Source organism: Saimiri boliviensis, chromosome 6, assembly GCF_048565385.1.
Source record: "Saimiri boliviensis isolate mSaiBol1 chromosome 6, mSaiBol1.pri, whole genome shotgun sequence".
In the NCBI taxonomy this organism is placed as follows: domain Eukaryota; kingdom Metazoa; phylum Chordata; class Mammalia; order Primates; family Cebidae; genus Saimiri; species Saimiri boliviensis.
This window is the reverse complement of record NC_133454.1, coordinates 122,581,637-122,595,663: the sequence shown is the minus strand read 5'-3', so window position 1 is coordinate 122,595,663 and position 14,027 is coordinate 122,581,637. Positions and strand designations below refer to the sequence as shown.

At 43.8% G+C, this 14,027-nt stretch overlaps 2 protein-coding genes across 3 annotated transcripts in view; both read left to right on the top strand.

Annotated features, from left to right (window-relative positions):
* LOC101043682 (solute carrier family 22 member 25) overlaps positions 1-8,826 on the top strand; it is a 62,668-nt gene extending 53,842 nt beyond the window's left edge. The window contains exons 7-10 of one of the 2 annotated variants that reach the window (XM_003920262.4): positions 2,605-2,819; positions 4,196-4,304; positions 4,755-4,958; positions 5,871-8,826. In XM_003920262.4, coding sequence (XP_003920311.3) covers positions 2,605-2,819; positions 4,196-4,304; positions 4,755-4,958; positions 5,871-5,931 — 589 coding nt within the window. In that variant the 3' untranslated portion in view covers positions 5,932-8,826. The remainder of the gene's footprint in view (positions 1-2,604; positions 2,820-4,195; positions 4,305-4,754; positions 4,959-5,870) is intronic. The other variant, XM_010335878.3, reaches the window with a different exon arrangement.
* On the top strand, positions 428-1,310 carry LOC104651063 (CCAAT enhancer binding protein alpha). The gene is given in 4 exon segments (XM_010336755.2): positions 428-627; positions 630-851; positions 854-1,237; positions 1,240-1,310. Coding segments are annotated over 4 exon segments (735 nt in total). The 5' UTR covers positions 428-569.
* Positions 8,827-14,027: the final 5,201 nt, after the last annotated feature.

Below are 14,027 nucleotides of genomic sequence, written 5' to 3'. Positions count from 1 at the left end.
AAGGCCCTGGGGGTGTAGGCACATGAGGTAATCTCCTGGTCTGCAAGTTACAAAATCCATGGGAAAAGCATAGTATCTGGGCTGGATAGCACAGTCCCTCACAGCTTCCCTTGGCTGGGGGAGGAAGTTCCCTCGTCCCTTGCACTTCCTGGGTGAGGTGATGCCCCACCCTGCTTCTGCTCACCCTCTGTGGGCTGCACTCACTGTCTAACCAGTTCCAATGAGATGAACTGGGTACCTCAGATGGAAAGCAGAGATGATTCACCTTCTGTGTTGGTCTCACTGGGAGCTGCAGACTGGAGCTGTTCCTATTCAGCCACTTGCCGTCTGTCTCTATCAACTTTACTTCTTATTCCATAAAATAAAACCATCATGAGGTTAGATGCCATTAAACATACATAATATGATTCGCGACCCGGAGCTGCGCGGGCGCGGACGAGCCGGGGCTCCGGGTGCACGGCGGCGGCGGTGGCACCCTGTGCTGGCTGGAGGCCGCAGAGGCTCACCATGCCCGGAAAACTCTAGCTCCCATAGAGTCGGCCGACTTCTAGGCGGAGCCGCGGCCGCTGATGAGCAGCCACCTGCAGAGCCCCCCGCCGGCGCCTAGCAGTGCCGCCTTCGGCTTTCCCGGGGCGCGGGCCCCGCGCAGTCTCTCGCCCCTCTTGCCGCCCAGGAGCCGCTGGGCTGCATCTGCGAGCACTAGACGTCCACCGACATCAGCGCCTACATCGACCTGGCCGCCTTCAACGAGTTCCTGGTCGACCCGTTCCAGCACAGCCGGCAGCAGAAGGCCAAGGTGGCCACGGGCCCCGAGGGCGGCGGCGGCGGCGATTTTGACTACCCCGGCGCGCCCAGGGCCCGGCTGCGCCGTCATGCCCGGGGAAGAGCACTGGCCCCCCGCCCGGCTACGGGTGCGCGGCCGCCGGTTACCTGGACTGCAGGCTGGAGCCCCTGTACGAGCGCGTCTGGGCGCCGGCGCTGCGGCCGCTTGTGGTCAAGCAGGAGCCCTGCGAGGCGGACGAAGCCAAGCAGCTGGCGCTGGCCGGCCTCTTCCCCTACCAGCCGCCGCCCTAGCACCCGCACCCGCCGCCCACGCATCTGGCTGCCCCGCACCTGCAGTTCCAGATCGCGCACTGCGGCCAGACCACCATGCACCTGCAGCCCGGTCACCCCACGTCGCCGCCCAGGCCCGTGCCCAGTCCGCACCCCACGCCCGCGCTCGGCACCGCCTGCCTGCCCGGCCCGGCGGCGCACTTAAGGGGCTGGGCGCTGCGCACCCAGATCTCCGAGCCTGGGGCGGAACTCACTGAAATGGGGGTCACCAGTGGAAGCCACCACCCCAGTCAGACCAGAAAGCTAGATAGTGGGTCAGCTCTGAGGATGTATACCCCTGGAGAGGGAGGGGAGACCTGGAGATCTGGCCGTGGGGCGGGCGTGGGGGGTGAAGGGCCACTGGGACCCTCAGCCTTGTTTGTACTGTATGCCTTCAGCATTGCCATAGGAACACAAAGCACGATCAGTCCATCCCAGAGGGACCGGAGTTATGACAAGCTTTCCAAATATTTTGCTTTATCAGCTGATATCAACACTTGTATCTGGCCTCTATGCCCTAGCAGTGCCTTGTGCAATGTGAATGTGCGCGTCTCTGCTAAACCACCATTTTATTTGGTTTTCGTTTTGATTTGGTTTTGCTCGGATACTTGCCAAAATGAGATTCTCCGTCGGCAGCTGGGGGAAGGGTCTGAGACTGTTTCCTTTTAGTTATGGGATTACTTTGGATCCTGGGGGACCAATGAGATGAGGGGGGTTCTCCTTTGCCCTCAGCTTTTCCCCGGCCCCTCCAGCCTGGGCTGCCCGCAAGGCTTGTCACCCAGAGGCCCTGGCTCCTGGTCGGGAAGGGAAGTGGCCTCCCACCAACGCATCACTGGGGCTGGGAGCAGGGAAGGACGGCTTGATTCTCTTTTTTGGGGGAGAACATAGAGTCTCACCCTAGATGTTTTATGTATTATATCTATAATATAAACATATCGAAGTCAAAAAAATAAATATACATAATAGAAAAACAGGTTTTCTTATTCTAATCTAGATTTGCTACACAAGACCATCTACAGAATGAATGCCATGAATATACAATCTGTACCCAATAAGTTGTACATTTTAGTAAATGTTCCTGATTGGAAGGGTAGCAAATGGAATTTCTGGCTTCTTAGATCTTTACTGTAAGTTTGACTGATTATCAGGATATTTTGATTTTTAATTTCATATTTTCAATACTGTGAACTGTTTTGCAGTGATTTTTTGGTGCCATGTGGCAAAATTGGCTTTAAAATATTAATAAAATCCATTGTTTATAAAATAAATAAACTCTAGGCCCCATAGCACATCGTCCATAAAACATCTGCTGTCTTTCAAGGTACAATTGTTACCACTATCATCTAACCATTATTTTATGATAACTATAAAATCATCACCTCACAAGAAAATATTCCATAAAATAGACTTTGCCTTTATACTTTAAGAGTCTACCTGAGCCAACATTATTCTCCTTTGTAGGATTTAGATTCCACAGATTATAATATGTGACTTTTTCTGTATTCACTGCAGATTTGCAAATACCTTACCTTTCTGGGGCTTTAATTTGCACCTCCAGCATCTGGGAAATGACATTTTCCTGCTGCAGACTCTCTTTGGTGTAGTCATCCTCCTGGCCATTTGTGTTGCACCTTGGGCACTGAAGCACATGAACCGTCGAGTAAGCCAGATGCTTCTCCTGTCGCTACTGTCAGTCTGCACCCTGGCCATCATCTTTGTGCCACAAGGTGAGAAAAGATCCCAGGTAGAGGAAAGAAAATGCCTTTTTCTCTTTTCTCAGGGATGGTACGAATCATACCTATCTGAAGCCAGAAGGAAAGGGAGAATCAGGTTCTCAGGATTCCCTGACACCAATCTGGAGATTTAGGACAGATTCTGCCACAAGTTACTGGAAAACAAGTCAAAGATGAGTACGATTGGCTCAGATATATGGTTGTCTTCACCACATTTGAGAAGCATTAAGAAATTGGTGTTATTTATTCATGATAGTTTCTCTAGGACAGCAATCGATCGCTTGCCCTTTGGCCAATCAAACTCTTAGTAAGTATTGAGGTGGTGAGGCTTTGTATCCCAATATGAGAACACAATAGTGCTATTTCCTCCATCTGGGCTCTTTCTTATTATTACAGCTTCAGTGATAAAGTATGCCCTAATCCCTACATATCCACTTGTGTGCCTTGTATTAGGTCACCATAACTGCAATCCAAGTTCAGGGGAGTCATCTTGACTTCAAAGGAACAAAAGTCCCCCATCATTATATACAAAAATGTCCAGGAGGCAGAAGGCAATTGTCAGTTAAGACCTTCTCTTAGAATCTAGTTTCATAAATTAAATGATCACATGCAATAAATAAGGGAACCCAAGTTGTTAACAGGTTTCACCTAACTCCCAGAGTAGTAATGTATTTAACAAGATCCCAGGTTGGTGTGCTCCAGTTCGCCTCTTGACGGTAAGCAATGATACAAGTCTGGTACAATGCAACAGAACCCACTCCAATGGCAAGAGGCAATTATAACATTTTTATCTTAATTGGATAGAATCCTGCCTCTGAAACTTCCCTTCATTGGTTTCCAAAATCTGATATTTTTCTCCAATAAAGGTCTTTATTCTTCATCCTTGAAACACTAATACTCTCCAACTTGTCCTTGAACATAGGAACCCTGTCCTTTTATGACTGTCTTTTGCAATCATAGCCCCATGTTAATATTGTGTATATATCTGGGTTTTAAAGTCTATGAGGACATAGATGAGTCTTACTCTCCCTAGTATTGCACACACGACGGTCCTGTGTTCTGCAAGGAGGGCAGAGGGGTCCCTGGACAGAATAAATGAGACAAAAAAAAAAAAAAAAAAAAAAAAAAAAAACCTCTTTAACTCTAATGTTTCCTCTCCTCCTATGGTGTAGCCCTGATATATAGTGAGAATTGAAGCATCAACTTTTATTCACTATTAGCCACTGCACATTCTTTGCCTCTATGCAGTTTTCCTACAATAAATTTTAGCCTTGGAAACACCTCCAATGCAGTCCTTTTCACTTCTACCTTGGGGGATTCTGATTCCTTCAGCTCAGATTTCCTGAGGCCTGTGGTCTTCCTTTCTCTAGAAATGCAGACTCTGCGTGTGGTTTTTGCAGTCGTGGGCTTGGGAGCTTCTGCTCTTGCCAATACCATAGGTATTGCCCAAGGAAATGAACTAATTCCTTCCATAATCAGGTATGAAAGCTTATATGTACTCTGTCATTCTCAAAATGGACCTTTCTCAACCAGTTGACACTTAACGAGGGAAAAACTCTAAGACTAGTTTAAAAAAACAATCAAATGTAATAGCCATAAAAACAACAAATTACAGCCCAAGTTTATATCACAGTGACCTTATGCCAGACACTGTGTTAAGTCTTTTGATGTAGTATCCCACGTAAACTTCTGAACCACCTGAAAGGTTGGTGCTAAGGATAACAGTATTTCATAAATGATGAAAATGTGTCTAATTCAGTTGTGAATTTAAAATAACTTGCTAGCAAGTAAGAGGAAATTTCAAAAGCAAGAGTATGTTATTACCTCCATGTATCTAAATGCTCACTCATAATCACAGCACAATGATAAATCACAAATAATATGTGTGATTTTTAACAACTTTTTCTCTATTGTCATTTGCACCCCAAGGGGAAGAAGTATGGGAATCACTTCAACCTTTGGTAATATTGGGGCAGCTCTGTCTCCCCTCGTGATTATCCTAAGCATATATTCTCCATCCCTGCCCTGGATCATCTATGGAGTCTTCCCCATCCTCTCTGGCCTTGTTATTCTCCTCCTTCCTGAAACCAGGAACAAGCCTCTTCCTGACAGCATCCAGGATGTGGAAAATGAGTGAGTAAATAGCCTAGCTGCCCCTCAGAGGATCTGTGTGCTATAGACCTATGCTGAGGAAGGCAAAACATCATTTAGGGCCAGCACCCCTCAAAAAGGCTTAGACCTACGCTATTCCCATGTAGTCAGTGCCTTTGGTCTAGATATAGCCTCATCCCTTCCACAGTGACCTCCGACATCTCCCAAGGCTCTCCAGGTCACACAGACCAGCTCTGCCCAGCCTGTCTAGGAGGTTAATTTGTGGCAGCCCTAGTATAACATGCATACTCTTGAAGGTATTTTACAAACATGCAGAGATCCAAACACCAGCTTCTCATACCTGGGGAGCCCTCAGCCCAGTGAGTGTACCTGTTAGCGGTCTGCGATTGCCAGTGCTTACAGGCCCTGACTCCCAGGACACTGAAGAATTTGTGAGAGACTGTATAGAAAATAAGAGCCCCTCACACACATGATATTTATATCACATGTGAGATTCAGTCCATCTAATTTTCACTGGGAAAAAAGTGTTGGAAAGGGGGAAAAGAAGTGGTAAGTAAAGTGATTTTTTAACTGACGAAGAATGAGAAAAGGTTCTAAAACTTTTCTGCGCTTCTCTTGCCTTTTCCAAAATCCCTTTGGCCAATGTCATGACATTCAAATTTGAGAGTAGAAACTATTAAAACTGCCTTCCCACATTCTAGGCTGGGAATTTGGTATTTTACTTCACAAGGTTTACACAAACACTTGGGGGCAGAGGCATGGTTTTTATTAAAGCTGGTGGGCCAAGAATCAGTATATCCTAAAGAATGCAGGACTTACGGTGTTTGATTTTCTGCTCTTGTGTCAGTTTGCTGAGAATGATGGTTTCATGTTTAGTTCATGCCTTTCATTTTTGTGCTTTTTTCTTTGTTGGTTTCTTTATATTTCTACCAGGAAAAGATGCTCCAGAAGAGCAGGGCAGGAAGATACCTGCAGCACAGTGACACGATTTTAAGGAATTCCAGGTGCTGACTGCTGATTAAACAGCAAGACAAAAGAAAAATCGAGACATTTCTAGATATTAGTAAAATTCAAAAAATAAATAAATAACAAGATATAATGGATAAATACATTCCATTTACAACTTTGATACTAAATGATTAAATATAAAATGTCTACAAATAATCATAAGAAGTTTGAAGAAAGTCATAACACTTTAAAAGGAATCATAATAGAACATTTGAATAATTGTATGTACTTAGCATGTTTCTGGATATGAAGATCAAATAATATTAAAAACAATGATTCTTCATCAATTATTTAATAGAGTAATTGCTGAAATCATTACAATGTAAAAAACTCATTTTTTGTAAGAACTTTAAAAATAGTTCCAAAACTGAACATCCATATACAGAAAGATAAAACTAGACCTCAAATCAAAATGAATTAAAAACTGGAATCTATGACCTCAAACTATGAAACTACCACAAGAAGGCATTGGAGAAAATTTCCAGTACACTAGACTGTGACGGCTATGGGGAAATTTTCCTTTTACTTGAGAAAAGCAGAGGAAGAAGTAGAGGACCTTCGTATTGCACCTTGGGTACTGGCACCACCACAGGTTGGCAGAGCACTAAGCAGGCTCTTGGGGTCTCTAATTCTAGGACTAGATTCTTAAATGTTATTTCTTGACCTGCCCTGGGCCAGAGAGGAGCCCACTGCCCCAGAGGGTAAGTCTCAGGCCAGGCAGCATTCATGACAAGCTGACTTAAGATCTTGAACCTTAAGGAAACATTGGCAGTAGGCTGGCCTCGTGGTCAGTGGTGGCAGTGGCTACAAGGCTAGGCTCCTCTGCCTTTGGAAAGGGGAGAAAAGAACAGAAATAACTGCATCCTTTGGTTTGAGGGTCAGCTCAGCCATGATACAATAGAATAACAAGCAGACTTTTCAGTTATTTGATTCTAGCCCCTGATTCCCAAACAGCACTTCTGGACCCACTGACAGCCTGGAGGACCTGGCCACCCTGAGGAGAAGGACACAGGCCTAGCTGGCTTTGTCACCTGCTGATTATAGAACCCCAGGGCCTTAAAGGAACACAGGCAGTAGCCAGGGAGTGGTTACAGCAGGCCCTGGTGACAGTCAGTGCTATGTTGGTCTTAGGTCTAACCTAGTGCAGTCCTGCTGGTGGTGGCCACAGGGGTGCTTGTGTCACTCCAACTCAAGATTTAGTTGGCTGAAAGAAGAGACTCTATATTTTAGATAAAGTAAGAAAATGAAACAAGAGTCTCTGCCTCATAATCCAGAGAAAGTTTCCAGATCTTTTCCAGGACCATCAAGGCAATATCTCTATGACAATGTAAGAACCATAGTGTTACAAGGCTTGGGGTGCCCCCCAAAGCAGATATAGCTTAGGTCACAACACCCAAGTCCTTTCAAATATATGAAAAGCCTTCTGAAGAAGGGCAGCTTTACATAAGCCCAGGCTGTGAAGACTACAACATATACCTAACTCTTCAATGCCCAGAAACCTAAGAACATCTACTACCATCAATGCCATCCAGGAAAACATGACCTTACCATATGAACTAAATAAAGATACCAGGGACCAGTACTGGAGAAATAGAGATATGTGACCTTTCAGCCAGAGAATTCAAAAGAGTTGTGTTGGGAAAACTCAAAGAAATTCAAGATAACACGGAGAAGGAATTCAGAATTCTTTAAGTCATTTGCGACAGCACAGAAAGAACTGGAGATAATTACGCTGAGTGCAATAAGCTAAGGACAGAAAGAAGAAAGACAAACATTGCATCTTCTCACTTATTTGTGGGATCTAATCAAATCAATTGAACTCATGAAGATCGAGAGTAGAAGAATGGTTCCCATTGGCTGGGAAGGGTAGTGGGGCATTGTAGTGGAGGTGGGGATGGCTAATGGGTACAAAAATAATAGAAAGAATAAATAACATTTAATTTTTGATAGCACAATAGGGTGACTGCAGTCAATAATAACTGTATATTTTTAAATAACTGAAATAATGTAATTAGATTATTTGTAGCTCAAAGGATAAATGCTTAAGGGCACGGATACCCCATTCTCCATGATGTGTTTATTTCACATTGCATGCGTGTATCAAAACATCTCATGTGCCCCATAAATATATACACCTATGATGTACCTACAAAAAGTTTTTAAAATAATAAATAGCTAACAGACACAGAGATCAATGGAACAAAACAGAAAGCCCAGAATTAAATGAATGCATTTATAGCCAACACATTTTTTACAGACATGAAGAATATTCATTGGGGAAAGCACACTCTCTTCCATAAATTTTGCTGGGAAAACTGGATATTCAACTGCAGAAAAATGAAACTAGATCCCTATCTCTGACCATATACAAAAATAAAATCAAAATCAATTAAAGACTTAAAATTATGAAATTACTGGAAGACTAAAACTATGAAACTGAAACTAAAGATTAAAACAATAAAACTGCTGGAATAAAACACTGGGGAATGCTCCAAAACTTTGGACTTGGCAGAGATATTTTGTGTAAGAAATCAATGCAGACAACCAAAGTAAAAACAGACAAAGAGGTATGCTGGGAAGATGGCCGCCTAAGAACAGCTCAGGACTTCAGCTCCCAGTGAAAGTGCAGAGGGTGAGTGGACGCCGCATTTCCAGACGAACTCTTACTGCCCACAGACCAGGAGATACCCAGGCAGAGGGGTCGCCAGCATCGCAGTCCCAGCCGGTGCGGCTGTTTTGACCCCTGTGGAGCTGATTCCGCCGGCGCGGCTGCTGTGACCACTCCCTGTTGCTGCGGTTCTCCGGACAAAAGCCACTGGTCTGGGAGCCCTCTTAGCGGGCGAGCAGAGCCCTGAGACGGCAGAGTTGCCCATTCATCTGAAATAGCGAGTCAGGCCAGGAGATTCCTAGGCAAAAAATCCGCCAGGAGCCGGCGCCGCAGTTCGAGCCGACTCCGTGAGTCGCAGCACGGGAGATCCCGGCGCCTTTTCAACAAGCGACCGGAACGCGGGGTCGTTCAACTTAAAAGAAAAGACTCTGAGTCAGGGAGCCAGGTGATCAGGCTCAGTTGGTCCCACCCCTCCACCCCCAACAACAACGAAAACAAAAACAGTAATTGGAAACCCTCTGGGTTGAGCCCTTCAAACCAAGCACAGCTGAATCGGGACGGTCCGGCTCCGTGGGGGACGGGCTTCCGCCATTACTGAGACTCTCCACGGCTACGGAGGCAGGCTGCCATTGCCGAGGCAACCCGCCGTTGCCGAGGCAACCTGCCACAACAGAGAGAGTCCACCATAACAGAGGCGGGGCCACCATTGCCAAGACAGTTCTAACTACGCCCATATAAAAAGGACTACAGGGAAGAGCTCAGGGCAGCTGGGCGGAGCCCACAGCAGCTCAGCAAAGCCCCTGCGGGCAGGCAGTGGCTAGGCATGCTGCTAGCTGGGCGGGTCAGACCTGAAAGAAAAATCAAAAAAGGCAGTAGTGCAACGGAAACTCATAAAGCTCCAACTCCCTGGGACAGAGACAGACAACAGGTGGATAAACCCACAAAAATGGGAAGAAACCAGCGCAAAAAGGATGAAAACTCCCGAAACCAGAACACCTCTCCTCCTAAAAGGGATCACAACTCCTCACCAGCAAGGGAACCAGACCGGATGGAGAAGGAGGGTGATGAAATGACAGAATCAGACTTCAGAAGGTGGGTAGTAAGAAACTACAATGAGCTAAAAGAACATGTTCTAACCGAACACAAAGAAAATAGGAACCTTGAAAAAAGCTTGGACGAACTGCTGACGAGAATGGACAGCATAGAGAGGAGTATAAGTGAATTGATGGAGCTGAAAAACGCAAGACGAGAACTTCGTGAAGCATGCATAAGCTTCAATAGCCGAATTGACCAAGCAGAAGAAAGGATATCAGAGGTCGAAGATCAACTCAATGAAATAAAAAGAGAAGGCAAGAACAGAGAAAAAAGCACAAAAAGGAATGAACAAAATCTTCAAGAAATGTGGGACTATGTGAAAAGACCTAATCTACATCTGATAGGTGTACCTGAATGTGATGAAGAGAATGAATCCAAGCTGGAAAATACTCTTCAGGATATTATCCAGGAAAACTTCCCCAACCTAGCAAGGCAGACCAATATTCAAATCCAGGAAATACAGAGAACACCACAAAGATATTCCTTAAGAAGAGCAACCCCACGCCACATAATCGTCAGATTCACCAGGGTTGAAATGAAAGAGAAAATGCTAAGGGCAGCCAGAGAGAAAGGTCGGGTTACCCACAAAGGGAAGCCCATTAGACTCACAGCAGATCTCTCAGCAGAAACCCTACAAGTCAGAAGAGATTGGGGGCCAATATTCAACATCCTTAAAGAAAAGAACTTTCAACCCAGAATCTCCTATCCAGCCAAACTCAGCTTCATAAGTGAAGGAAAAATAAAATCCTTTGTGAACAAGCAAGCACTCAGAGATTTCATCACCACCAAACCTGCTCTACAAGAACTCCTGAAGAGGCTCTACACATATAAAGGAACAACCAGTACCAGCCACTCCAAAAACACACCAAATGGTAAAAGAGCATCAACACAATCAAGAATCTGCATCAACTAACCAACAAAACAGCCAGGTAGCATCAAAATGACAGTATCAAATTCACACATAACAATACTATCCCTAAATGTCAATGGACTAAATGCCCCAATCAAAAGACACAGACTGGCAAATTGGATAAAAAGCCAAAACCCATCAGTGTGCTGTATCCAGGAAACCCATCTTACATGCAAGGATACACAAAGGCTCAAAATAAAGGGATGGAGGAAGATCTACCAAGCAAATGGAGAGCAAAAAAAGGCAGGAGTTGCAATTCTCATCTCTGATAAAATAGATTTTAAAGCAACAAAGATCAAAAGGGACAAAGAAGGACATTACATAATGGTAAAAGGATCACTGCAACAAGAAGAGCTAACGATCCTAAATATATATGCACCCAATACAGGAGCACCCAGATACATAAGGCAAGTTCTTAATGACTTACAAAGAGACTTAGACTCCCACACAATAATAGTGGGAGACTTTAACACCCCATTGTCAATATTAGACAGATCAACCAGACAGAAAATCAACAAAGATATCCAGGACCTGAATACAGACCTGGAACAAGCAAACCTAATAGACATTTACAGAACTCTCCACCCCAAATCCACAGAATATACATTCTTCTCAGCACCACATCACACCTACTCTAAAATTGACCACATAATTGGCAATAAATCACTCCTCAGCAAATGCAAAAGAACAGAAATCATAACAAACAGTCTCTCAGACCACAGTGCAATCGAGTTAGAACTCAGAATGCAGAAACTAACTCAGAATCGCACAGCTTCATGGAAACTGAACAACTTGCTCTTGAATGTTGACTGGATAAACAATGAAATGAAAGCAGAAATAAAGATGTTCTTCGAAACCAATGAGAACGAAGACACAACATACCAGAATCTCTGGGACACATTTAAAGCAGTCTCTAGAGGAAAATATATAGCAATGAGTGCCCACATGAGAAGAAAGGAGAGATCTAAAATTGACACCCTATCGTCAAAATTGAAAGAGCTAGAGGAGCAAGATCAAAAAAACTCAAAACCTAGCAGAAGACAGGAAATAACTAAGATCAGAGCAGAACTGAAGGAAATAGAGACACAAAAAACTCTTCAAAAAATCAATAAATCCAGGAGCTGGTTTTTTGAAAAGATCAACAAAATAGACAGACCACTAGCCAGATTAATAAAAAAGAAAAGAGAGAATAACCAAATTGATGCAATAAAAAACGATAAAGGGGATATCACCACAGATTCCACAGAAATCCAAACCATCATCAGAGATTATTACAAACAACTCTATGCACATAAACTAGTAAACCTGGAAGAAATGGATAAATTCCTGGACACCTGCATCCTCCCAAGCCTAAACCCGGAAGAAGCCGAAACCCTGAATAGACCAATAACATGGTCTGAAGTCGAGGCAGCAATAAAGAGCCTACCACCCAAAAAAAGCCCAGGTCCAGATGGGTTCACAGCTGAATTCTACCAGACATACAAGGAGGAGCTGATACCATTCCTTCTGAAACTATTCCAGACAATCCAAAAAGAGGGAATCCTTCCCAAATCATTTTACGAGACAAACATCATCTTGATACCGAAACCCGGCAGAGACTCAACAAGAAAAGAAAATTTCAGGCCAATATCCATGATGAACATAGATGCAAAAATCTTCAATAAAATACTGGCAAACCGATTGCAACAGCATATCAAGAAGCTCATCCACCATGATCAAGTAGGATTCATCCCGGGGATGCAAGGCTGGTTCAACATACGCAAGTCCATAAACGTAATTCACCACATAAACAGAACCAAAGACAAAAACCACATGATTATCTCGATTGATGCAGAGAAGGCTTTTGACAAAATTCAACAACCCTTTATGCTAAAAACCCTCAATAAACTAGGTATTGACGGAACGTATCTCAAAACAATAAAAGCTATTTACAACAAACCAACAGCCAATATCATACTGAATGGGCAAAAACTGGAAGCATTCCCTTTGAAATCTGGCACTAGACAAGGATGCCCTCTCTCACCACTCCTATTCAATATAGTACTGGAAGTTCTAGCCAGAGCAATCAGGCAAGAAAAAGAAATAAAGGGTATCCAAATTGGAAAGGAGGAAATCAAATTGTCTTTATTTGCAGATGACATGATTGTATATCTGGAAGACCCCATCATCTCAGCCCAAAATCTCCTGAAACTGATAAACAACTTCAGCAAAGTCTCAGGATACAAAATCAACGTGCAAAAATCACAAGCATTCCTATACACCAGTAATAGACTTCAAGAGAGCCAAATCAAGAACGAACTGCCATTCACAATTGCTACAAAGAGAATAAAGTACCTAGGAATACAACTAACAAGGAACGTAAAGGACCTCTTCAAGGAGAACTACAAGCCATTGCTCAACGAAATAAGAGAGGATACAAACAGATGGAGAAACATTCCATGTTCATGGTTAGGAAGAATCAACATCATGAAAATGGCCATACTGCCCAAAGTAATTTACAGATTCAACGCTATTCCCATCAAGCTACCAATGACCTTCTTCACAGGACTGGAAAAAAACACCTTAAACTTCATATGGAACCAAAAGAGAGCCCGCATAGCCAAGTCAATTCTAAGCAAAAAGAACAAAGCAGGAGGCATCACACTACCGGACTTCAAACTATACTACAAGGCTACAGTAATCAAAACAGCATGGTACTGGTACCAAAACAGAGATATAGACCAATGGAACAGAACAGAGGCCTCAGAGGACATACAACATACCCACAACCATCTGATCTTCGACAAACCTGACAAAAACAAGCAATGGGGAAAGGACTCCCTGTTTAATAAATGGTGTTGGGAAAATTGGCTAGCCATGTGCAGAAAGCAGAAACAGGACCCCTTCCTGACACCTTACACCAAAATTAACTCCAGATGGATTAAAGACTTAAACATCAGACCTAATACCATAAAAACCTTAGAAGAAAATCTAGGCAAAACCATTCAGGACATAGGTGTAGGCAAGGACTTCATGACCAAAACGCCAAAAGCAATGGCAACAAAAGCCAAAATAGACAAATGGGACCTAATCAAACTCCACAGCTTCTGCACGGCAAAAGAAACAGTCAGTAGAGTGAATCGGCAACCAACAGAATGGGAAAAAATTTTTGCAGCCTACCCATCTGACAAGGGGCTGATATCCAGAATTTACAAAGAACTAAAGCAGATCTACAAGAAAAAAACAAACAAGCCCATTCAAAAATGGGCGAAGGATATGAACAGATACTTTACAAAAGAAGACATACAGGAGGCCAACAAACATATGAAAAAATGCTCATCATCACTGGTCATCAGAGAAATGCAAATCAAAACCACATTGAGATACCATCTCACACCAGTTAGAATGGCGATCATTAAAAAATCGGGAAACAACAGATGCTGGAGAGGATGTGGAGAAATAGGAACACCTTTACACTGTTGGTGGGAAT